The 27,496-nt window shown below is 39.6% G+C and overlaps 1 protein-coding gene across 1 annotated transcript in view; it reads left to right on the top strand.

The window, feature by feature from the left end:
* Positions 1–1,495: 1,495 nt before the first annotated feature.
* The window catches only part of LOC124156141 (germinal-center associated nuclear protein), a 58,894-nt gene continuing 32,893 nt past the window's right edge, over positions 1,496–27,496 (top strand). The window contains exons 1-5 of the mRNA XM_046530488.1: positions 1,496–1,911; positions 2,044–2,252; positions 5,799–6,043; positions 8,255–8,493; positions 25,786–25,922. Coding sequence (XP_046386444.1) covers positions 1,761–1,911; positions 2,044–2,252; positions 5,799–6,043; positions 8,255–8,493; positions 25,786–25,922 — 981 coding nt within the window. The 5' untranslated portion in view covers positions 1,496–1,760. The remainder of the gene's footprint in view (positions 1,912–2,043; positions 2,253–5,798; positions 6,044–8,254; positions 8,494–25,785; positions 25,923–27,496) is intronic.

Here is a 27,496-nt window from a genome sequence, read left to right as displayed (position 1 = left end):
GTATCGTAACAAATATTGCTGTAACCTTTTAAGTATCACAGTTATATACTCATTCATATAAATAACATTCATTCATAACCCTGATGAATTGGTAGGTGTTGAAATACGTTGGCAAAAACTTGCATTAAAATTCTTCAAGACCCTATATATATTGCAGGACACTGAAGCAACATTCATTGATAATATTGCAGACTCCTAAGAGAATCCTAAAAGGAAATTGTAAGCTACTTTGGTAACTTCAAATTTGGAATCGGAGGAGGAAGCCCCCATTAGATATAAGTGAATGCCAGAGAGGTTCCATTATTCAAGAAGAATCCCCAGAAGGCACCCTACCATCACCTCATGCTCCACCAGTAGGCTGTCAGTTGAAAATAAACTCTTGTTATACCGAAAAGTATTAAGGCCGTTTTACACGGGGCACAGAATTGTGCAGGTTAGAGCTGCATTAATTTCTAAAATTGCGTGGAATTGCACGAATACATTAACGAAATTAGAACAGGGGCTATTTTGACGTCTCGTATCCACGCATTCTCGCATGTTTCCTAGCAATTCACCGCTTTACACGACGAAATTTTGATTGCGCCTTCGCACGTATGTCAGATTGCACAATTCCGTGTACCGTGTAAAACGGCCTTTACATTTTGGTCATTTACCCTGAATTTTCCCAATGGATCCAATTTGAATATGAATGCCTAGAAAATGTCTTCTCAAAGATATCTTGTAGATATCAGAAAAGCGGGCATTCGGATTTCTACAAAATATCCAGAAGATATTCCAAAATAATTTCTATACATTAGCTGAAGATGTTCTAGATATTTTGTCGACATCTACCATTCACACCATTAAAGAGCAATAGAAGGGAACGGGGTCAACTACCCATAGAAGAAGATCATATGGACAAGGAATATTTCTCTGTCCACAAATTGCACTTTGTTAAAAAATGATTCATCCACAAAGAAATTATTCCAGCTCTTCCAAAAGTGCTTCCATCCTATTTGTTCCATCGAGCAATAGAATGTGATATTTTTCATCTTCTGTCACCTTTAACATTAGACTCCTTTTCGGTTTTTTAAATGTATCTTGCCCCATAATATGTGGATTTTTATGGACTTTTGGCGCTAAAAAGAATTTCCTTAATAATTCATAAATATTAGCTTGTGTAACTCAAAAGAAAAAAATGCAACAATGAACATGTTACCTATAAAAAGTTGAAGCAGTAAATTGCAATATCAATAAAATCCTTAGGTAGTTTAGCCGCTGAATGAACTTTCAAACCAACTCGTGGGTTATAATAGTAAGGTAATGGTGATGTAGAAAACAAAAATATCGGCTTAAATAGGAAGATCTGAAGTGGCATAAATTTATATGAAATGGGACCACAATCTATAAAAATTCGCATAAAATATAACAGTCTCAACCCTCGCATTTCATGCGTATTGAAACCGCGCCATATGCTATCGACAGCGATATCGCGATATCGATAGACATAAGCGAATCGTAAATCACGAGAAAAATAGCGCATTGGTAATGTTTGAAATTGTGTGAGTTAGCTCGAAGCCTCGGAATTATAATTGTGGGGAGATTTTTCCGATTGAAAAGTGACATTTCATTACATGATTATTTTATATTTTGTATATTTCGATTACTGCTGGTAGTTAATGAGTGAAGTGATGGGAAAAATGGTCAATTGCATGTGTCTCCTTTAGTAACTTTGGCCAGGAAGTGCTTCTAATTTTGTTTAATTACTAAGAACTTGGAAAATGGAGGAAGGCGAGATAGAAGATGAAAACCTCGGTGCTGATGACTCAATGTCAGACCCTTTAACGGATATGGACCCGACCTTAAAAAGCACCTCTACTCCTGAAGAGCAGCAATCAGCGGAAGGGAGCTTGGAGTTGAAAGATGGAGAGAGTAAGATGCAGTATTCTTCTTTTATCAAAGCTTCATTAAAATCTAATTTTTTTGCTTGAATTTTCTTCTTCTTTTGGCTTAAAAGGCTGTCGTGGCTCAAAACTTTTGTCTATCATGTTGTACAAATTATAGGTAAAGAAGGCCAGCAGCAGTTATCAAGTGTTAGAAGGTTACTGTCTCCCGAAGAAATCCAGGTGATTAAGTCTATCTATTGTAGTGGATTACCAGAGGAAATGAACACCAAAGAAAAGATAAAAACATACTTTTCGGAATTTGGGGAGGTCGTCCGTGTGTACATGAGTTTCAAGAAAATGGCTTGCACTATTCACTTCAAGGATCATGTGAGTGTATTATTTACCTCTCTTCTATTATTCTGTGCATTAATATACCTCAGTTCCAGTATTTGTGCAAGGACTTTGGGATAATCACTGACTAGTACCAAATGGTGGCCAGTGATAGATGTGGAAACAGAATGACTACGAGATTATAATTTCAAATTGAGAATAGTTATTTATGTATATTTTAATTTAATATTCACGGCGGAGCCTTTTTATAATATATGTTCCCATAGATTTCAAATCTGCAACAAGGAAAAGTTGAGTGGTATTTGGGTCATTGTTTTAGAAATACCGTAGTTAAATGCGATAGTTCCATTTTCATGACAACTTAGTGCTTGACAAATCCAAATACGTAATTATACGTATTCCTTTCATTTTCTGGTTGAATATTTTTTTTAGAATTTGTATTGAAATTACTCATTACTTGCATAGTGTTATCTGCCGTGAATTTCTTCTTTTTAATTTCAGGAATAAATTTAAGGGCAAAAATTCAGCTATAAACAGCTCATATTCTCCTTTTTTGTAATTATTATGTCCTTTTTGCTTTCATAGCCATGTGATTCTTTTCGAGCACATTGCTATATCTATTATTGGCAATCATTGACAAATGTTCAGAGGAAATTTTGTGTTAAAAAGGATTCTCTTTTGGTCTTGAAGTGTTAATTCTTTGCGTGTATTCTGTTACAGAGTACATAGTATCGTTTATTCTAATTAGATGTCATTACATGATTAAGGGGTGCTGTTGGTGCAGCCAGATTTTGAAATTACTGGATGCCAGATGTGGCTAATCTTCATGGCAGTGTATTTAATAAAATAATTTTTGTTGCATTCTTTCTTTATTATTATTGATCCTTTGATGGGCCTATGGTCTTCTATGCCTGTGAAACTTCTCAGCTGTTTCCACTACTTTTGATCTCAATGTCTGCACTAGGTAGTTACTGTTTGCTGTACCTTTAATAATATTTTTTATGATATTCCTGTCTTGTCTTTGTATTTCATTCTGGAAAGTTACTTGGAATTTTGTAGACTCCTTTCTTTTGTAGTAGCCTTCAATCCTTATTTGATTTGAGGAAATGTTTTCATCTGTACAAATGGTTTCAAGATTGCATTTTACTGGAATTTTCATTAGATATTCGCTATTTTGTCATTCGTTCCTCTTACTTATGCCAGGAAGGTTGTTTTCTGATTGCTTAAGTTTTATATGTTGGTAACTGCGCGTGGCTTCTTAGATAGTATATTTCTTCCTTTTTCTCATTGGCCTTGTTGAATGTCCATGCTGGGGCTCCATTATTGGATTCACCAAATTAATTTTCTTTAATCATTTCTGTATAAAATTTTTACTGAAAGAATTTTAGTTATACAGTGGAAGCCCCTTATAACGAGTGCGGGATATAGCGACAAGCTCGAATTAGCGACAGCTACCCGAGGAACCATTTTAAACCCTATGATTTAAATGTAAAATAAATTCGTATTAGCGATAATGGCTCGATTCCTCTCTTGCGCCATTCGTAATTACGACAGGTTGACTTTTTGACCACGTGCCACATCTCAGGAATTCAATGCTTTTAAAACGGCATTTTTTCCGCCAACGTCGACGTCCACATGTTCCGTATTCTCCTATTCTTCTTTCAATAATAAATTTCTCGAGTACACATTTCATTGCTCTTTTGTCATTTCCCTCCCGCGCCTCCGCAGTGAGATTAAAAATTATTCCGCCCGTCTGCTTGCACCATGGCTGGTAAACGCAAGTCCTTGGATTTAAAGACCAAAATGAGAATTATTGCAGATTGTGAAAGTGGAGAGTGTTCAAAGAGTGAAATAGCGAGGCGATTTGGAATTAATACATCGACATTGTTCACTATTTTAAAGAAAAAAGAACAAATTCGTTCGGCAGTGCTTAAAGAAGGGCGTCCAAGCACCCAAAAACACCTGCAGCCCGGAGAGCATCCGCAGCTAGAAACTGCTCTTTTCTCGTGGTTTTGCCAGCAAAGAGCCGCAGGGATTCCTATCATCAGCCCAATGATGAAGGCTAAAGCTGAGTATTTGTGTGAGAGGCTTGGTGAAGACAATTTTAAGTGCTCGGATGGATGGTTTGCACAATTTAAAAATAGGAAGGGGATATCCCTTCACAAACTATCCGGTGAATCATCAAGTGTTGATGTTAATGCTGTGGAAGGCTGGGCTCCGGTCCTTAAAGACTATTTGGACAATTACAGCCCCTGTGATATTTACAACGCGGATGAGACGGGCATATATTTTTAACCTTCTCCTGGACAAAACTCTCGCCACTCGAACGGACCCCTGCAAAGGAGGGAAGAAAAGTAAAGACCGCGTAACTGTTCTTTTATGCGCCAATATGGATGGTTCGGATAAGTTAAAACCGTTCGTGGTGGGGAAATCCGCCCATCCCCTATGTTTTAAGGGAGTTAAAACTCTCCCTTGCACTTACGAAGCAAATAAAAATGCTTGGATGACGGCTGCTATCTTCACGCAGTGGTTATGAGCGTTTGTACGCATAAATATTGCTAATAGACAAACAAAGAGTGGGCTTCATTTATCATTTGTCCTTCTATTTATTTGAAACAGTTTTTCACCCTTTCCACCGAAGATAATTGATATGACTAATATGCTTTTAGATGCCGTAATGCTGTTCGATTTCATGATTCCGATAGCATTTGAGTCGGCTGATTTGAAACACGATAGTAAACCATTCATACAGGCAGACTTGAAGCATAAGAAGATTACTTCTACCTTCATTCCGCCGTTAACCTGAAAAAGGTAGAATTGCAATGCTCATGTGGAACCCTAAAATTTTATCACGCTCCTTTCGTCACCCAATTGCAGCAGTCACCCATCATTTTCATTACTACTAGGAAAGATAGAAGGTATGAATTTTTGAACAGATTCCGAAGTTTTAGCATTTAATAGTCTGATGCATAGCCATAACTGGTAGTTATGACATGTATATTTGGAGCATCCAAGAAATAAGGATAATAACAGCTCATAATGCACAGTTCAGTACGAGTGAGTCTGAAGCTGGGACTTTTAAAATCGACTTCTTAATGCCTCGGCTTATAGCATCCTGCATAATTACATATGATTTGATCATAGATTGCATGTGAATATGATCATTAGTGAATTAAATGTTCAAAATAATGATTTAAAACGGCTATCATGCTGCAATTTTCGCCTCTCAGCAGAAACAGCCGTGGTGACGCCTGATGAGTGATTTTTTTGTGACGATGTGATTGCATTCGGTAACAACGACAACTCACTATAGCGACAGATTTCTCTGTTCCCAACAGCTGTCGTTATAAGGGGCTTCCACTGTAATTTTAAACTTTGTAATTTTTACATCAATGTTTATGTGAATTGTAAAAAGTTTAAAGTTATTAAACATGACGCCTTTCTGATTAAAATACATTAACTCTAGTACAAAAAAGTATTAGTATTACCTCTGTGAAGGATGGGTACTTTTTATCTAAGAATTTTCTTTTTTCTACAAATATGGTGTTGATTTTTAAATGGCTCCTTTTCTCACTACCCCAGAAATCTGCAGCTAGTGCCAAAAAATTTGGAGGAGTTTTTGGTACAAAAAGATTCAGCATATTTTGGAGCCAGTCATCAATATCCAGGGGATCAAAGTCTCCCAAGGTTTCACAGCCTCCCACTGCACCAAAATCTCTCGATGCATCGACCACAGATGAAGCTATGACAGATGTTGTGGAAGAGTCAAAACCTAAGGAAGAAGCTAAAGGAAGAGTGGCAAAAATGGCTCTCCGAAGCTTTGCAAGGTTTGTCATTTTGATGAAACATTATCAGATGGTACGGCTTTCAATGCATTCCTCTTCCAGTAAGATACCATTATCTTGTATGATGTGAGGCACAATGTGGTGGAAGTTCTTAATACTAGTTAAATTAGACATTGCAATATTTCTACTGGGTTTTATTTTAACCCCACATGCTTCGTTGTTACAAACAACATTATCAAGTGCAACAGAAGTCTTAAGAGTTATTCCTTATGTATGGCGTGGTGCTTGAAGGTAGGTGGTAAGGCATAGGATGGGGTTTGGGATAATAGCAATTTTAACCATGAAGTGTTTCCCATAACCCTAGATTTTCAACCGTCCCTGTTGACCCCGAAATAAATCCTTGGAATGCAACAGTTTTTAAATTTTCTACCAACCCTTTACACACAAAATCACCCAAAGAAGAAGGACATTGGTTCAACCATCCAGGAGAAGAAGATCATCTGGATGAGGACTCCATCCGGACGACCACAACGTGAAAGTGAAGGTGCACATACCCTCACCCACCCTGGAACCTTTCTCTTTCCCCCTCCTTACCCTGCTCCTTCTCCCAGACCCTAAAAAACGACCCTTCCCCCACAACCCTCAATATCCCCACTTCTTGACACCCAAACCCCATCCTCTACCTTACCTTACCTCCCTTTAAGCACCAAAATGTATATAAGGAAGAACTCTTAAGACTTACATTTTCAACATTCAAATTAATTTTTCTCTTATTATTTTTTTTTAAATTCTGGAACTTTTTCATCTTCTTTATTTTCGTCTAATGTTTTGTTTTTAATTTTTATGACAGGTTATACCTAGAAGGATGGCTAGGGGTCATTTGACCCACAACTTGTTTTCGTGATATTTTCAATTTTTTTTTTGCCGTTGGACTGTTTTGTGCTATGTATGTCTTAGTGTGGTAGATGATTTGCTTGATTTTGAACGAGCAAGTACCAGGTTCAATGCCGTTTTTGTCCCATAGGCTCCTGCCTTTATTTCAAAACCTAGGCATTGTGACTTTTTGTACTCAATCTTTCGATATTTAATGAGCGGCAAAGGTAAATAAAACATTCTCAATCATTGCTTTGTGTGAAATTCATGAAATTATGATATTTTTTTATTTTTCAATGATTTTTGTATTTCCCTCACTGGAAAATCACACGTATCCCATGAGTGTTGTCCATTAGCTCAGTGCTATTCAGGGATATCATTTTTCATCAATGCCACATCATGTTTAAGAATAACTTCCACTTTTCTCACCTTATGGCATTTTCACTTGGCTTTACCCTTTTGCCGGGTGTCCAGGCGTAGTGCCGCCTGACCAAACTGCACGCTGCACCCCCTGGCAAAATCCTGTCTCCTTTTGAGAGAGCAGAGGAATTGGGTGTAAAATTCTATTGTATATCCTACCCTTGGAATATGCGCGTAGGATGGAGAAGAAGAATTACTGCAAGTTTTTAGATGGTACGAATCAACACCCGGTTGGCAGTTGAGTCCCTGCCTTTCGAATGGTAATTAGTGTTACTTCTGAAGTTTTCATCCTTTTGAATGCATTTGAAATGCTCTCCACCTCTGTATCCCTCTAATGCAACCAGAGAAGAGTCTACCACATTTTGCTTTGGTTTGTAGATTTTTTCCCATGCATGTCAGTAGCAAGTTGAGGAAGAAAGTAAGCAGTCAAGAAAGATATAAAGGAAAGAGAACTGTCGCCACTCAAGTGGCTGCTAGGGAATATCGTACACCAGAGAGTGTTCTTGCTGTTTTATGGGAATTCAAAGAAGATCAGTCTGGAAGTGAATCGGAAACATAAGTCCAAGGACTATCTGTTCAATCCATGATCATCTGTGTGTGATGGAAGCGACGATTCCATTTCCGAAGTCGAACATAGTGAATCCGATGGCGACCCCGGCAACTGAAGTAAAAGCTGCTGAAATAATTATCATTTTAAAATTATCCATATTTTTTTCTATTACACATTTAGGCTTTCCCTTTCCGTCATCATCATCATTATTAGTAAAAAATCCTAATCTCCGTGGATATTGACACCTGAAGCTTTCTCCTTGATTTCATTGATCGCTTTCTCTATGTAAACATTAAAAATTAAGGGGGATAGTGCACACCCTTGTCTCACCCCTTTCCTTATTCTCACCTCTTTCCTTAAAAAAAGATTATTGAATCTCTAAAATAATTGATTCTCTGTTCATTTTTCAGAAGAAAAGTATCAGAGTCATCTCCATCGACTAGCAAAGCGGAAGATGTTAAACCAGCAAAAGTGCCAAGGGCTAGAGGCAAGAGGAAGGAGAAAGCAGATATTGCTCCATCTCCTGTTGATGTGGTGTTCAGTAAGACTGCCTCGGTGCCAGACTTACAAGAAGTTCTTAAGAAACCAGCTAAAACATCTGAGGAAAAATATCGAGTCTTAGAAGCTAGAGATAAATTAATTAGAATAGGTATGTTTTCATTGAATTGTTTTATCTCTAAGATACACCTGGTGGAATAGATTGGTGTACTAAATAATCATACGAATATTTTTGAGAAAGCAATATTCCTATCCTCTAGTCATCGCCACATTAAACTGATGATGATTATTGGAAATAAAGAAATAGAACTTTGTAAGGTTCACTATTTAATATGGACACGACCTGGGTTTCGTAACGTGGTTACATCTTCTTCTTTATTTCCAATATGGAGAGGTTTCACAAAGTAAAGCCTGAAATTATCAGTTATGTGATAATGATTAAGTTATAAAATATGTATGCAATCTTTGTAGACATAGGTACGTAAAATATTCATGATACAATGAGGCACACAGCCTAGGTAGCAAAGTAAGAGGATGGTTCAATAAGTGTTTAAAGAAAGGTAGAAAAACAAATACATTTGGATAATTTTTTTCCAACATAATCTCCTATTAGCTCTATACATTTTTGCAAGCATTTCTCCAAAAGTCATCCAAATATGTATGTAGTAGGATTTTGGAAGCTCCTCAAAATAGGCATTCATTTGGGTGATGACCTCATTGGAGGTAAACCTTAGGCCCGTTTCACATGGAATCGTATGGTCTGCACTACGTGCACGGGGCACAGAGAGCAGTCGCTGCTGTTCACATAGGTGCGGATGAAATCCGCCCACGTCTGGCATAATAATTGTACGGTCTGCGCTATGCGCACGGGGCACGGAGAGCAGTCGCTGCTGTTCACATAGGTGCGGATGAAATCCACCCACGTCTGGCATAATATCAGCCGGTGCAGCTTGCCAAGGTAGAAGAACGTTGCACTGCCAAGTGCAATTCAAGCAATTGCTGTATACCAGGTTAGAAAAACTGGAAAAAAAGTGCTCGTAAAAGGAGGTTTTGGGTTTACTCTATTGTGGCAATAAGAAAATTAAAAGCCGCTTTCGTGACCACATTTACTGTGGTTCATGCTGATGATTAAAAGTTTTTCAATTGTTTTCGCATGTCCACTCCCTTTCACTATACATGGTGGGAAGACGCACTCGCACTGTTCTCAATCACAAACTCCAAGCTCGCTCTATTTCCAATGACAAATCTGCTTGGTCCGCATCAGCCATCTGCGTTCATGTGTAAGCACAAAACTTTATCTGTGGCCCGTACGTATGTGAATGATCCGCGGGGTGGATGGGCAACGTGGATAGCTCCTCCGTGTCTGGACGGTCCACACTCATGTTAAAGCTAGCTCCCATTAACGTCAATGGAACCTTAGCCACAAGCGGAGCATGGACCGTTTGCATCCATGTGAAAGGGACCTTAGTCTGCCAAGCTATTTCTTCAAATTGTGAAATAAGAAAAATTCCCTGGGGGCCAAAATTGGTAGATGTTGTAATAATTAGAACTTAAATTCCTTAATTTTTGCCATTGCAACTGCACCCGTGCATTGTTTGATGAAAGAGGATATTTTTCGGTTTCAAGTGAGCATGTTTTTTTCTTGATTTCTTCATTCAATCGGTCCAACAATGATGCATACTACTCTCATTTTATGGTTTTTCCCTTTTCCACGAAATTGGTGTTGATTATTCCATGTGCATCCCAAATGACCGTGGTCATAACCTTGCCAGCCAATTTCATTGTCTTCTTCATTTTTGGAGCCTGTTAGCCTGTAAAAGTCCTCTATTCCTTGAGAAAACAATAGGGAAATTGCATACTTTTTATAAACAGTATGCTGATATACTACAGTAAACACTTAGTACCGCAATATACTTTTTTCTGCTTAAAATTCAGTTTATACACTAGAAAATGACTCCCAAAAGTCTCCCGAGTTTCGCGGGCTAAAAAATACTGCCCCCACTAATCTTAGGCCGTGACGTCATAGTTCAGTAGGAGTCCAGATCCAAGCCCAGTAACTGCAGGTTTGGAAGAGCCACGTTGCGTTTAAAGGAGAACATGGGTGAAATAAGGAAAAATTACAAGTGGTGCATTGTTCCTCTGTGCAATAACACCCCAGAAAGAATTTTCGTCTGCATTCCCACGGAGGAAATTAGAAGAAAAGCCTCGATGCATGCCATCTGTCGGGATGAGCGTTACGGAAAAATAAGAGTATAATAAACGGAATGATAAACCCGTGTGCTATGTGAGCGAAGATAACTTTAATATAAATAATATTTCCATATTTCATCGACTGAATAACTTGATACTGAGATTTTTCGATAATTCGGCCCCCGTAGAATAAAAACTCAACTTCTCAACAAAAATCGAGATAGGTGTTTCTCGATGGTTACGATGGACTCAAATTATTTATGGCACTTGTTCAATTTCAGTTACGGAAGGACATAGAATATTCCATGATGTTTAAAATCAAGGGAGGAAATATGAAAATATAGAGCAACGTTGATTCTCATGCATTCGAGTGCCAGCCAAGAAGACAGCGTTTTCTTCTACTGTCGGCGTCAAAATGATGTGCCGCTGTACTTTGCAAATTTATATCCTGGCTTCACTGCATGCTATAATAATGAACTATATGTCATTTTAAAGGAAATTTTATCCTAAATTCTGATTTATTTTATTACAAAAAAATTCAAAAATGTAGACACGGCCAGTGCAATAAATGACTCCGCGCACCGAAAAATTAGCCGTTTTGTCAACTTCATGAATTTTGCAACTCAACCTAGGGAAAACTACTACGTCTACAGCATTCATCTTCCACATTCATTTACACTCATCAGTGCGGATTAATAAAATGGCTTTTGGGTATTTTTAGAACTTATATTTTGTTATAAATTAATGAAAATATTTAAACATTATCTTGTCCCATAGTTTACCCCGAAAGATAAAGGAAGTTGTAGATGGAAAAAGAATGGAATCCAGAGGTGGTCACAAAAAGTGAATCGCAGCATTCTTTGATTTTATTCTACGCCGTTGCTTGCTTTTCAGAAAAAGTTGAGTCACAAGAGGAATGTTCCGCGGCCCTTGATTTGGAAACTGTGGAGATAGAGAAAGACGTGTGGATCAGCAATTTCCATTTAGTTGGTTGTCAGGATAAACCAAGGATCCATTTAAAGGTTGTCAGGCCATCGTATAAAGATAGGACTGATGTGCACCACAGGGGAAATGGGGTGTTTGAGGGAAAGTCAAACCCAAAGTTGCCCAAAGAATGTGCAGTTCTATGTTGCTCTTTCCCCAGTTAAAACCAAATAGAAATAGGATTGGGATGATATTTTCACCACGGGTTCCAGTGATAGTGAGAGTGCAGGTTATCACGGTCATCGTCGAAGGCCATCCCTCTAGGATTTCCGATGCGGAATTTTTAAGTGCAAATGACAACCGATCGCAATGACGATGAGCTCGCCTTTAGAGTAGGTTACAGATATATCGTGAGAAAAGCTCCCAAAATGTATTAAAGACTCTGTTTGGAAAATATTCACATTTTAATGCTACTTTAGGAAGGCTTTCATTACAAAAGTGACTTCTTAACACCTGAAGACGTTGTGTTTATTATATTGATCGAAGTGCGATTGACCGATTCTTTCTGCAGAATAGGAAGTGGCTTCAGGGTTTTTGAGTCACAAGATGCTAGATTGTGTTGGAAGTTCGTTTATATTATCGCTACTAAATTGAAACATTGATAGTCTGGCTTCCTCAGAGCTTCCTCTCGCCCTCCAGGCAAGGTATTTTTAAGTTGAAAGTATCATCGACAGCTTCGAGGTGGAAATAAGTTCACCATAAGACTCTACCGGACTGCCAAAAGAATACACATGAGTATACGCTTTCGCCAATATTATACGCAAGTCTCACTTTGTTATGAACTATAAAACATTACAGATGCACATCAGCTACCTTTCCATTTCTCGGCATCGACTTTCCGAGCCGACGAAGTCTACAGTTTCACTAAAATACCCTGTTATCATGATGGAATCAGTAACAGGAAGCTTGCTAGGATCAGCCTAGGAATAACCATATTCCTTCATCTTTACGCAATCTATCGCTTTCAATGGAGGAGAAATAAATGAAATAATAGCCCTGAAGTCACAATGAACAACTCCGATACGTCTGCACTTCAATAAATGAATCATAACCAGGCCGTCGCTTGTATTCAAGTATGCAACCTCTACTATGGCCGTGCCGCCGTGCCTCCTCGTACTGAACTATGACGTCACTTTTCTACCAGCCAATCATCGGGCGTTTTCGATTCTCACTTGCATTTGAAAATCCTCGTGAACTTTGATGCATTAAATATCGCAAACCACGTCATAAAATAATAAAAAAACTTTCACCGAGGTATGCAAACATATATTTTTATATAATTTTGGGGCTATTGATTATATCTGAAATATATGCAAGTTCCCTATTATATTTATTTATTTATTTATTTCAAAAGCCCACATACAGCAATTATTGCCAATTTACAGTGGCGCAATAATAAGATAATAAATAATATATAACAAGAAATAAAATACACATAATGTTACGGGAATCACATCAACCTAAAATATGCAAAAAATCACGTACATAGAATATAACGAGAATCAAAACCTCGAAATTAAAGGACACAAGTATATTAAACTAAGGAAAATTGTAGCAATGGTAAGAAATGGGAAGCGTTGTTACTGATGTTCAGAGAGATAAGATAGAGCCAGTTTAGTAAAGACTTTCGGGGATAGGGAAAAGGGATCAATACTCGGAGGAAGGGAATTCAGAAGTGAAGGAAGGCGGTAAAAAAGTGAGCGTTGAATGAGTGATAATCGGGGAACTGGTGTGTGGAGCAGTGAGTGGGTGCGCGTGGGGCGGGAGGGTACTCGGAAATTAAGAAAAGAAAGGAGTTCAGGACAGTCTGTGATTGAGTTCAGGATATTGTAGATAAATTTAAGGTCACTTTTGAGACATACAGAAGGAAGATTGTGAATGGAGAGAGAAGTTAGAATGGTGTTAGTGGGCATATTACGCATGTGAGGTACTCTATATTTTACTATATTTGAGAAAAAGTTAGTAAGAGATTTAAAGGCGGAGAGATTTGACGGAGCCGACATCGCCCAAATAGGAGAGCAATGGGCTATAACAGGGAGGACAATTGTCGAAAAGTAGCAACGAAGAGCTTGTGGTTCTTTGATTTCCGAGTATCTGTATAGTAGGCCTAAAAGGGACATGGCCTTAGACTTAACTGTTTCTATGTGCTCGGAGAAATTTAGTTTTGTATCAATTAATACGCCAAGATCCTTCACTGACGACTTGCGATTCACGGGTATTGAGTTTAAAGTGTAATTAAAGTTAAGCGGGAATTTTTTTAGGTTGATGGACATGGTATTGCACTTACGCTCATTGAGCTTTAGTTCCCAGGTAAGACACCAGCGTGAAATGGTATTTAAAGCGTTTTGCAGTTCGTGGCAGTCAGCGGGAGTGTGGATGGTTTTGAAAACTTTGCAGTCGTCAGCGTAAAACAGCATGTGGGCTTGCGAGGCGGGAATAAGGGAGGCTAAGTCGTCAATGTATAAATTAAATAGATATGGTCCTAGAACACTGCCTTGGGGAACTCCTGAAGTTACAGGAGACCAACTAGATGAGACGCCAGAAAGAATGACGCGCTGGTATCTGTCACTAATAAAGCTAGATAAGAGGCTGAAAAAATTACCATGGATATTAAACCTATTACTTATTTTATGAAGGAGGAGACTATGGTTGAGGGAATCAAAAGCCTTTGAGAAGTCAATAAATACTGCATCAAGTTGGGCTTTCTTAGATATTGAGGCAACAGCATGGTGCTGAAAAACTGACAAATTAGTTAAACATGATCTCGCAGGGAGAAAGCCGTGTTGGCAGGAAGATAGAAAAGGGGACGTGGAATAACAGAGCCTGTTTAGAATAATTCTCTCGCAAACTGATGAGAGAATTGGAAGTAGAGAAATGGGACGGTAATTGGAGACATTACTTTTCGACCCAGATTTGTGAATTGGAGTGACGTTAGCAAATTTAAATTGCGGTGGAAAAACTCCGAGAGAAAAACAACGGTTAAATATTATGGATAAGGGTAGTGCGAGGGAGGAAGCACAGTTTCTTATGAGAATAGGGCTGAGACCGTCAGGACCAGGGGAACGATGGGGGGAAATCTTGCAAAGATAAGAGTAGACTTCCCGAGGGTCGGTTTGAATTTGGGATAGGCAGTGATTGGTATTTGGAGTAAGTGCATGATCATGGGTTAGAGGGTAACTAGAAGGAGTTTTAAGGCATTCAGAAAAGAATCTAAGAAATAGATTAGATCTCTCTGAATCTACTGCGCTGAGGTCATTGTATGAAATGGAATTCGGAATGCGAGGCCGGTTACGACGACGATTGACAAAGGACCAGAATTTCTTGGGATTGGATGCAACGGATGAGCAGTGGGTTTGGGCATATTCTTCATAATCTCGACGGATCAGGGTTTTTGAATAACGGCGTAGGTCAGAAAAGGAACGGCGAGTGTGAGTATTGGGAAAGGACTTAAAAAGGTACCAGGCACGGTTCTTGTTTTTTAAAATGTGGATTGTTTCAGTTTTAAACCAGAATGGGAATTTTTTCGTCTTGGGGCTGGCGATCGGGACAAAGTCTTTAGTGACGCTCTCAAGGATTGCGTAGAGGAAGTCCACTGCTTCTTCAGGGGACAAAGAGGAAACAACACCCCAGGGTATTAAGTCGAGACAGTGATTTATGTCCTTCCAGCAAGCCTTTGCCCAGACTGGGCGGGGGGCGGGGGTCGTGGGTTGAACTCTGCGGAGCTTCTGAGAACTTTTAAAAAGGAAAGTCGCATCCAGGGACTCGTGGTCCGAGTCGAAAATATTTCGCCCGGGGGTAATAGCCTCAGGGGTGACGGTAGAAAGGAGTAGGTCCAACGTTGCCAGGTCACGGGTGTTGTGGAGGTTATGTTGCGGTAGGCGAAGAGCATGAATAAAATGTTCCAAGAAAAAGTTATCGTCTGCATTAAGAGAATGGCCGGACATTGAGGACTCCCAGCGAATAGACAAATTAAAATCACCCACCAAGATAATTGGGCCGAGATCAATAGCCCTTAATACAGAGTCGAGACAGTTTTCAAGGACACTAATATCACTCGCGGGGGGACGATAAAAACAACCAACAAAAACTTTTTCTAATTTTCCAAGTTTGTTTGTGGGTAGATGAACTTCACACCACACTATTTCGCACTCTGTCTCGAGGTCTTTGCGGCGTTTTGAGGGGAACTGTGAGTTGATGGCAAGGAGCACACCACCACCTCTGGATAGTCGATCCCGACGGTACACTGAATGGGAATTGGAAAAGGATAACTCACAGTCACTAACGGCAGGATTAAGCCAGGTCTCAGAAAGCGCAATAATGTCTAACTGAGAGAACTCTTGTGAATGGGAATCAACAGTAGAAAGTTTGTTTTTTACACTTCTCACATTTTGATAGTACAAATGCACTTGGGAAACACTGGGAGGGCCAGGGTTAAGGTTTACGTCTCCGGAGAGAATCACTAGCAGCAGCACCACAAATGCACACCGAGGGTAAGAGGGCGTCGAGGCCCCAGGAGAGTGGCCTAGGGATCGCCGAGGCTTGGGCGGATGGGCGCCCGAAGGATGGAGGTCAGAGGGAGAGAAACCACTCGCAGCGAAAGATGAAAAGGAAAAACTTCTGTAGCCAAACAACACTATTGGTAATGAATCCGAGAAAGACTGTGATCGGTTAGCACACACAACTGTAGATACACGCACCGCAATATTTACGAAAAGTGCAAAACTCAAGGCACAAATACAAAAAAACACAGGAGCTGAAGTTTTGCGTGCTCTCTTACTGGCGGCCATCTTGGTTGTTTCATTTTTGAATTATAAGGGATGAAAAGTGAAGGAAAAATTTTGTTTGCTTTTTTCCAATTTTTTTGTATTCCCCAAAAAATAATTGCTAATTACTTTGGCTGTATTCATTTTTGAAAAGTTTTAATTTTCCTGAAACTGCATAAATCATGTCCCATGAGGTCAAAATTAATGAAGATATCAAGTTATGTTGCAGATGCTCCCTGTAAATTTTCTCATTCTATACTTGTGTCTGACCTCCCCTATGAAAAAATTGTATAAGCCTGTATAAAATTTGTATACATTCTTATACATTGCCATGACAATAGGGTGGTTTCCTATTATTTTTTTACTACCTAAATCGAAAGATTATTACTCCTGGAGTACGTATTTCATGCTTTTAGATTTTTAAATTATGATATCTGTTTTTCGCGATTAAATGAAAAGTGAAAATTTTCAAGCGCGCGAAAACGCGACGGGTAAGTATGAATGCCGGGAAATTTCTCCGTGTGACGTATTTCTGGTTCCCGCTGCCGCCTGTGAGGTGACCTTGAGGTGAGGCTTAGCGCTGATACGACTCAGGCTGCTAGCGGGTAGCTGAGTACCCTGCTGGCTGGTAGCGCTTGGCTTAAATAAGGATTATTAATACCTTATCAAACGAAGAAAACTTTCCGACCTTAGCCAGTTTTAATAAGTGATTATTAAGACATGTTTCCCTGAGATTAGGAATTGGTGGTGGAAAGTACAGTTATATATCCCACTCGCAAGGCCCTAGCCAGGGGGGGGGATCAAGGGGGATTGATCCCCCTCCGAAATGAAAAAATTAAATAGATACTTTATGCTCGCTTGGTGCTCGCACAACTAGGGGTCGACGGGGCCCCGAAATTTTCGGGTCAGGTCGGGTCATCGTCCTGACCCGACCTTTGGGTCGGGCCGTTTCAAATCTCGGGTCAAAATCGGGTCGGGTCGAAAATCGCGAGAATTTTATCCATCGCGAGAATTTTATCCATCGCGAAAAATATTTCACTTTTCTTTTTTATAACTTCTATTGTTCCCAGCAACATTTTAAATTGATTATGGCCATCATTTGTGACAGTGCTCTCAAAATATAACATACAGTAAAACCTCCGTACAACGAATTTGAGGGGACCGGGAAAATCATGACTTCGCTGTAGAGGGTTTCGTTGTATAGGGGTAACGAGCGGGTTGCGTCTTCGCAGGGGCACAAAGTGTTCCGTGTGCTTTACGATGCAAGTCGAGTAAATTTATCAATCTTGCTTCATTCGCCATTAAAACCTTCCCTAGAGTGATGATAAACAATTTTTTTTTAATTAATGTCAAAGGATCACGTCTAAAAGAGTGATCCATAATTTTCCTGAGTATCTAGTCGGCATTATTCTTTGAGTGTAATAATTGAAGTCGATATCAAATGGCAGTTTTGTGCAGCAAATTTGCCTGAAAGAGCAATATTGCCCAAAGACTTACGAAATAAAGTGCATTGTTGGCATCCTATTGAAATTCCGGTAAATATCTATGTTCGTGACCGGTATGTACTAATATCTATAAACGACGATGGAAGTTAGGTGGGGCGTGTTAGTTACCACGAGTAAAATCGTGGAAGTCGGCAATCGAAGTAACAATGGCAATCTCAGATGATAATGCATTCAGTATGACCGATACTCCTCTCAGGTATAACTTAATAGAAGCTGGACACGATCAGTATTCCGCTGGTACACCCATTCCTCGGTGCCAAAACGCAGTACTATCCTCGAGTAAGCCAGGATAATATTTGAATCCACGCTTTGTCGCCTTTCATCCAGTGTTTAGGAGAGACTAAAAATCTCCATACGGTTTCAACTTTAGCCCGAGAACCAAGTCCGAGACTTATACGCCCGAGTTACCTAAGGAGGGGGTGGTAAAAAGGTAGGGAAAAGGAGGGGGTCGTCGCGACAAAGGAGCCCGCCGACGCCCTCGGGAGAGGATAGAATGGGAAGGTAAGGAAGGAAATCCCGGAACCGTCTTCAGTCATACGCTCAGCGAAACCAAGCTTACGCAATTACTTTACCCACTGATAGACAAAAAACAACAACTAAGTATTCCCCGAGTATAAGGACAGTTGGAATCGCTGGGAATTCATCCAGTTCACCTCTTCATACTTATTGTTAGTCAATTTTAAGCGAGGTTTGTGGTTTTTCAGTCCTTTACCGAACGTATCTCTCGTATGTGCCATTTGCAGGCCATAACTATTAAACTGGGATAATTAGTCACTAAAGCACTATCTAACCAATTCAATACGACTTACGTTAGCAATCAGTTACGTTACGTTAGCAGAGAATAAAAACACGTGAAAGAACCTGATCCCACTCCTTTTCGCGTCTTTTATGACACTTGAAGGACTTCTGCCCAAACCAGGCGAAGATCGATAATCTGAAAACTCTAGTTGCACTGGTAATATTTCATGCTAACAATTTGGAATGGAGATGTTTCCAGTTGGACACAGCAAGAAGTCTAACCCCACGCACGCACTGAAATGAGGAGGAAAGGAGTGGATTTACAACTAACCACTCCCAAACATTTCATACCAAAATGTCTATTATTCAATAACATTTCCCCTCTGAAAGGAAGAAGAACTACGCACTTAGGCGACTTTCTCTACAATGCTGCTGTTATCTCCCCTCCACTTCCACGTTTCTTCGGGGAGCCATCCCTCTCCTCAGTGATTCCCCTTCCCCTAACCAAAATCTCATGCGTCTCCGACAGTGCGTGACCCTGTGGTCTGCCGCTCTTCAAGTAACCCAACTTATTTGACACACACCCAGAAGGAGGACAAAATTCATGTATTAGTAATCTGCCTTTCGATTTATCTCTCCTTCACTTACCTCCTCACAAATATAAATACAACATCGTCTACTGTCCTCGCTGTATATACAGACAGCTCTCTTGAGACTTACCTCAGCCGAAACATTCCATATTCTTTTCAAATGAGTACATTTTAGGAAGTTTAAACAAATTTCGAAAAAAATGGGTTTAAATAATATTTTTAATAAATAAGAGACGGTATCTGTTTTTAAGTTTTTTAATCCAAAATTATTCTATTTAAAATAGTTTTGCAAAGTTGTCTGCCTCATCCTTTTTCTCATTTCTTTACTGGCTGCTTGCTCAACCTGCCGCAGAATTTTCAAATTTTCTATTCCATCTTCTGAAGTAATAAAAACTCGCTCCAAAACATCTACTGCGTCCACCACTTCCTTCCAACTGGGGCGCACTACGCAATTGCTGGACTCTTCTCTCTCTTCATCGCTCACATCCTGCGTCTCTGTGATTATTTCAGGATCCTCATTCTTGCCAAAAACAGCGAGATCATCATCAATGTTTGCAAAGTCTTCGAAAGATACCCCTTCAATGTTTAGCAATTGTGCGACTTCGCCCCATTCCTCCCTCTCCTCCGGCTGTGGGTCGTCTTGGACGTCCATCTCTCCGGGAAAGCCTGCCCTCCTGAAGCAATTCGTGATTGCGCTCTTCTCTACTCCATCCCATGCAACACAGAGACGCTGAATGGCTTGCAGGATGTTCCACTTCAGTGACTTGATGTCTTCCGTGTTTCCTATTCTAGGTAGAAGATATTCAACCAGCTGCCTTCTATATGCCCTCTTCACGAGGGAAATAATCCCCTGATCGAGTGGTTGCACTTTGCTCGTGCAATTAGGGGGAAAATGTACGACTTTCACGTTTCTCAGTTTCATATCTGATGTTTTGTGAGCGGTGCAGCCGTCAAGGAAAAGAAGAATTTTTCTATTTTTACCCCCCATGACTGCGTCAAGTGATGCGAGCCACTCTCTAAATAAAATTGCCGTCATCCACGCACTTTTGTTATTCCCATAACGGCATGGCAATTTTTTAACATGCTTGAAGCACCTCGGACTAGCAAATTTACCAATCACGAAAGGCTTCAACTTTTCTGACCCGTCACTGTTAGTGCAGAAAAGAACGGTCAATCTTTCTTTACTTCGTTTGCCCCCATGGCAAATTTCTCCCTTGGTAGCTAACGTGGAGTCCGGAAGGAGATTATAGAAGAAGCCAGACTCATCGGCGTTAAAAATGTCTTTGGGATCATACCCAGCCACCAAGGAAGGCAAATTTTTCTTCCACTCCTCCACCACGGCCACGTCGACTGCTGCTTCCTCCCCACATACCCTGAGAGTCGTCAAATTCCACCGACGCGTCGCGACGCTTAAATCTTGAGAGCCATCCATTAGAGGCGTGGAAATCATCTATCCCTAATTTTAGGGCTATTGTTTTCGCCCGGTCCTGTAGGATGGACCCAGATAACGGGATATTGGCACTTCTCACTTCCGTAAACCACTCAAATACTTTCCTGTCTAAAGGCCGTATCACACTAGCGACTGCGACCGCCGCTGCGACCGCGATTTCGGCTGCGGCTGCGACTGCACCCCATCACACATTGCGGCCGACGCCACGATCGCGCATGCGCACGTATGAACGTTTCTGCTTGTGGCATGTTTGTTTACGAAATCCCAAAGAATAGATAGAGAGCAGCAATTGTTGAAAATGTTCCTAAAATATGTTAAAACGTACTTCATTTTCATTCACCTGTGTACTCGGGTGCAATATCCAATATACTGGGCTTCCATCTTCACTTTAAAAATCCGAAATTATCTCAGCGTTATCTTATAACCTTCTTGAACTTCCTTCGCTACGGTAACCAAAACAAACAAACACGTCTGCCGCAAGCGCGCGAGATTGAAATGGAGCTCTCTGATTGGCTGTGACTGCCACTGCGACTCAGAAGAATAGCCGGTCGGCTATTCTTCGGAGTCGCAGTCGCAGCGTCGACTGCCTCGCTCTGATTGGTCGACGGGCCAGTCGCAGTCGCGGTCGCAGCCGCAGCGCCGGCCGCAGTCGCTAGTGTGATACGGCCTTAATTCGTCATTTTTGCATGACCGAGACCTCTTCCTTTCCGGACCAAATTTCTCAATACCATTTCCCATCTTGTGCCTGTTGGCAATAATTGTGGAAAGTGTGGATGCCGGAATGTTAAATCTCTCCGCAATTGCCGTTTTTTTCTCTCCAGTGTCGACCGATTCCAAAATTTGCAACTTCGTTTCAATGGAGAGTTGTCGGCGTTTTTTGGTGGTATTGGCCATTTTACTGTAAAGGAATAATTATAATAATAAGGAAGGAATAAAAATAACCGAGATAATAAGAAAGAATAATCTCAAAATATTTTCCAGTTCGTACCGTAGAAGCAAGTCCTGTTGTCACAATCAACTCGTGCAGCCGTTTCCACAGGTAATGACTAAAGCAGACTAGGACAGACTATTCCTATATTTTCTCAGCTCCTAATAATCAGTAAAGCGAACAGGGAATGAGTTCCAGACTTCAATTGTCCTCGCACACAGGAAAGATATTCGAGTCTGAAGAGTCGCATCTTTGTTACTACTGAATCCATTGCGATGAAGATAAAATAAGTTGAAGACTAGACAAATTTTTTATATCATCAGTGATTCCTCGATAGATAAAAAATATTTGGTTTTGAGCAAAACGTAAAAGATGTCAAGTAACGTAAAAGATAAATTCTTTTACGTTACTTGACATTGCTTAGCGATGCCATCAGGTATGTACCATGCATGAAAATTTGGTTGGTCGGAGTTAGTGACTGGTCAAGTGGGGAACGGGTGCGCTGGAGGGACGTGGCGGGTTGGAAGGGGGAACGGGAAGAGGAAAGGTATGATGTGATAGGCAAGGCACCTCAGGCCATTCGTCATACCATGTCACTAGGAGAAAGGGTAGGGTAAAGGTACGGAGAGGTTTATTGCCAAAGGTGATGGGAATTTACGGAAGGGAATAGGATAAAGCGCTAGAACGTAATAATTAGCCGTGAAAGTGGAGCTGCAGTTTTTGAGTACCAATATTTTGTTATCAAAAACGTAGTTAAAATGCTATATCTTGAAGGATCACTGATAATTTTATTCAAAATTGTGAAATAAATTGCCTTTAATTATTATACAATTGCAACAGATGAATTACTTTACGAGATGCAATACTTCAAAACATCAGTGATTTTAAAGGGCAAAATAATTTCATGACGTAATAGAAAAATTGGTAGAGAATCATCAAATAAAATGCTTTCAGTCTTACCTGTCTTCCGCAACGTATTCGCCCAATCCGTGTCACAAGTATTAAATTTCTTGGCGATCGGCGTGGAATCCAAATCAGCTTCGAAATTCTTCCAGTTGGACCAGATCCCCGTCGAATTATGGGCGTTCCATAAACACAATGAAGATGGTATCCTCAAGCAATCGAGCAAATATATGTACGATCTCGAGCAAACGCACCACTTGCAGGTTAACAGACTACATCCATCAAGGAAAAGACGGTTATATATATATATATATATATATTTGGTGGAGGGGATTCTCCAGATTTTCCTCTGGGATGGGGACAGAGTAGACAAAAATTTGCGCTCATTGGTTGTACACCAACCAATGAAGTTTTGAATACTTCGCCCTAGTAAACATACATTGTCAACTCCGACGGTTCCCACCATAAGAAAAAGTAGGTACAAATAAAGCCAATGCTTCGCTCCCCGTTAGCTGAGAAGGGTGATAGAGGAGTGGATGAGTAATCAGTAGTTATCTTAGTTGACTATGGCCTTCACCGAGCAAGATCACATTACGTAGAAATCTTCTCAGGTTACCTTTCTGTACTGGGTTACAGCTGGCCGGCTGCCACTGTTACGCCCCCGCCCCTCTCGGTCCATTAGTCATCCGACCCGCTCTCACCCTCCAGCTACCTGGGGGGGAGGGGGAGAAAAAGGCAACTCCCCTCCCAACTTCGCTCGCAACAACTCCGAAGAGACATTTGATACGTAGAAAAAGGCAACTCCCCTCCCAACTTCGCTCGCAATAACTCCGAAGAGACATTTGATACGTACTTTCGGAACAGGGGTCGCAGAGTGAGTTGATACGAGACAAGCAGATGGTGGCTAGCCAGTTCTACATAGTATGACTTATCGGGGCCGCGTTACACTCTCACGCGTTTAGAAAATATGCATGTGAATCCAAGGGCTCGTTTGAGCTTGCGCCTTTTCCGATGTTGCCGTCGATACTATCTTCATTGCCTTAGCAGACACGTCAACGGCACCCTACGCTGTAGTTCTACTTCCTGCTTATTACGTAAATATCTAAGGAAAAATTATAAAATGTAAAATACTGCGTTTATTCTCAATAATTCGTTCTAGAGGGGCACTTTTCCTGTTTTGGGCCCAAGAGTGGACTTCGTTGTACGGAGTTTTCGTAGTTAGAGAGGTTCGTTACGCGAGGTTTTTTTGCGTGCATTAACCATTGGAAGGAACCGGGACCGGGCCATTAACTTCGAAATAGAGGGGTTTTCTTAAAATTTCGTTGTATAGGGGTTCGTTGTATAGAGGTTTCACTGTATTTCATACATTTTATGGCATAAAAAGTCGTAAAATACAAGCCAGCGAATATTTCCTATGTAAATAGCGATCTTAAGAAAACCTTAGTAACGTAAAAGTTAGACATTATTTTATATTAGAATGCAATAATCAGAACTAGCTGACATTAGAAGGCTAGCATCAATTAAGGGCGCTAAAGGCAGATAGTAGTTTCTAATATCTACGCAGTAGCGAGGAGTGGTGACAGGCAGTCGTGACGACTGCCGGCCCAATTACGTTTCAGTCTGACTCCGTCACTGAACTATGAAATAGTAGGGACTATAAAGAAATATTCACGGGTGATTGGTATTGACTTCCATATTTTCAGCTGAACATTATATATGCGTTATTGGGCTGAAATATTATTTCTTTCCGATCGATAATAACGTGACAAATGGGATACGGCATATATATTCCATTTCTTATCCATTTTAGCACCTGCGGTAACGAATAAAACTTCTCGGCTAGGCACCAGGTTAGGCTGAAAAGTTTTTAAAGCCTAACCTCATTAAGGTTTGTGAAGGTAAATGATGATATTTATATCATTCTTTTAGTTTACGGAGACATAGATGAAGGAGACTCCCGACCTGTTCTTAAAAGGCCGTTGCAGATGCCAATGCTGTTGTCAATGCCACTACGACTTTATCTCAGCAACTGATATCTTAGAAATGTTTAACATTGATTTAAAAGGATTGTTTTTGGCTGGAGTGGAATCAATATTAACAGCTTTATTTTTAAGTTCATTAAAATTATATATGTGAGGATAAGTTTATAAAAATTGCCATGCTTTCCATTTTTGCCTATTTTAAGCGGCTATCTGTGAAGTCTAGAATACGGAACGAGTATTTTCCTTCCATCTACCCGTTCATATAACAACTCTTGATGTTTAATATTTTTCACTTCTGGCAAAAAACTAATAATTTATAGATTGTGTAATTAATAGTAAATAACTAGACATAAGTCATTATTATAAGGCATATATTAATGGATAGTGATAATTGTTATTAGCTTTCATCAGTTATCATTCTATTTTTTTAAGACTGAGTTTTTGGTTTCTTTAACCTTTTGTAATTAAAGAGTAACACATTTATGGAAACAAAATATTTCTTGTGTATATTTGTCATTGATTTTAAACATTTGTAATATGGGCCATTGAGTTTAATAATAGCCTATCTGAAATTGAGTGCACTGGAAGAATTGACTTTGGGATATATTTACAGGAAATACAGGAAGATGTTTGTTTTACCTTGACCTCATTATCCAACTTAGTATTGTATTTATTTGTGTTATTTTTGTAGTAGTCTGTTTCAGATATGCATTTGCATTTCTGTTTTGAGTGAATACACTTAAACTAATCTACCATTTAGGTATAGATTGTTTATTTTTATTTCCTTTTATTGGCCTTCATAAACATATTTTTTGACATTTCTGCTTCAAGAAAAAAATTATGATCAAATATTGGATACGACCTGACCCGAGACCCGACCCGACCCAAGGGTCAAAAAAAATACCCGACCTGAACCTTAAAATTTTGACCCGTCCACCCCTACACTCAACGATATTATATAGCGGCGCAGGGACATCTAGTAGTCCAATGCGACTTAAGTCAATAATTATCCAGGCGAATTTGTAAGTGCAGTGTGTGTAGTTGTAGTGCAGTGTGTGAAATAATAGTGCTGTGAATAGCAGAGAGGTGAGTGACTTATGAGCCTCCTGAGTGACCGCAGAATTGACATCGACACCGAGGAGTTAATTCATTTGGTCGCTGCAAAAAAAAAGCTAGAAGGCTAAATTCAATTTTATAGCAATATATTTATGTTTTCCTTCAAGGGTTTATAGTAAATATATATATTTAACCGTATACGCTATTTTATTTATCTTATAAAAATAATTTTATGTTTCTCTACTATTCCATGAACCCCCCCCAAAAATATTTTCTGGCTACGGCCTTGCCCACTCGTATGTATTCTTGGCTACTTAATTTTTATTACTTGGTACATTATTAATTTTCTTTCAGAGCGGGAGAAACAGCACAAACAACTGGGAGTTTCTGGGAGATTACTTGGAACCTGTCCGGACATGTGTCCCGAGAAAGAGCGATATTTGAGAGAGAGTCAGCGTCAAGTTCATTCTTATGAACTGAAAAAGACAAAGGTGTGGTAAAATGCCTCATTCTGAACTTTTAATTTGGGATAGTTTCTAATGCACTAGATTGTAAAAATGGCTGTTCATTGGGAAGTTAAGTTAACAAATGCCTACTAGGTTTATTTTAGAACACACTTAGATTAAATTCTGCTTTTTGTGTTGTGGCTTCTTTTCTTTGAACTAATATGTCCTCTCAAATGATTATGTTCTAACATGATTCCGCCTCTAATATCAATCGGCCATTTTTTTAAATTTCATGAACTATCATTACTATTGTTAAATATCAGAATAATTTTTCAGCAAGTTCAAGTTGCAGCTGTTCTCCCTAAATCTTATGGTTTAGTCAACATTGTTTTAGTTTACTCCGGCCACTAAGATAAACATTAGTCTCCGGTGTTGAGCGTGACTCCTTGGTTTATCCGTATATCTAGCTTTTAGAGATGCTTTATTTCCTATGGATACCTTATGGTCTGAACTCCACCGCCAGCGACGTAGCCAGGAAAAATTATTCAGGGGGGGGTTCCAAAACCAGGGGGGAAAATTTTTGAAAAACAGGGTACTAAGTTATGGGTTTTAAAATAATTTTAACACTTTTCATAATAGAAAAACTCATTTGTTAAAAATTCATAATTTTTCAATATTTTGTTTTCTTTTATGAAGGAAAATAATTGTGTTTTTAAATATTGAGAGGGGGGTCCGGATCCCCCTAACCCCCCCTGGCTAGGTTACTGTCCACCACTGATTGAATGTGGGAATATGTTTATACGTTTTGTAGGCTGACTGTGGAAAAACGTTTTTAAACATTCAACTACCTCCTTCGGTTTCCCAAAGTTTTTATTGCTACCCAGGTATAGCCCAAGTGCATTTTCACTCGCTCTATGGATCGCTAGTGTGGCTTAACTCTCCCTGGCCATCCCAGAAAACAAAATATTTAAAAACGTTCCCGCAGTCTAAGGGTTAAATTTTTGTAGTCAAGAGAAAAATTTGTGTATAAATTATGACTTCTTGTGGCTTTGTGAATAACAGCTCTAGAGCTCTGATAGTATTGTGATAAGCATATTTGTAGAAAAATAGGAAGGAATTGTTAAACATATTAAAGGAAACTTCTTTGTACTTTCCACACAGCTTTTTAAATACCCAAATTGATTTCAACAACAACGTGTCATTTTCAAGGGGGTAGCCAACTGAAAATGACATGTTGTTGAAATTGATTGGGATTGTAAAAAGCTTTATGGGAAGTAAAAAGTAGTTTCATTCAACATGACTAACATACAGAAATACTATGAGGTATTGCCTTCAGCTATTAATTTAAGAAGGAAATAATTGTAGAACTCAATACGTAGTAGTCTTTTAGTTATGTCACTTAGCTAATTCGAATGGAGTATTACAACACTGAGTAGGTAATGAGGTCCTTAGGGAACCTGGGATCTTTTTGTTGGCTTGACCATTATGACATCATATAGCATGAATTTTGTTGCTATATGATGTTGTTTCATAAAAACGTGTTGCTTCTAATATAATTTCTGCTTTATGATGTCATTATCATTAATACCGTAACTATGTTTTAAAATATCTGTAGTTAC

The sequence above is a fragment of the Ischnura elegans genome, chromosome 3 (genome assembly GCF_921293095.1).
Source record: "Ischnura elegans chromosome 3, ioIscEleg1.1, whole genome shotgun sequence".
Taxonomy (NCBI): domain Eukaryota; kingdom Metazoa; phylum Arthropoda; class Insecta; order Odonata; family Coenagrionidae; genus Ischnura; species Ischnura elegans.
The sequence above is the reverse complement of the archived record's forward strand: the minus strand, read 5'-3'. Positions and strand labels throughout refer to the sequence as shown.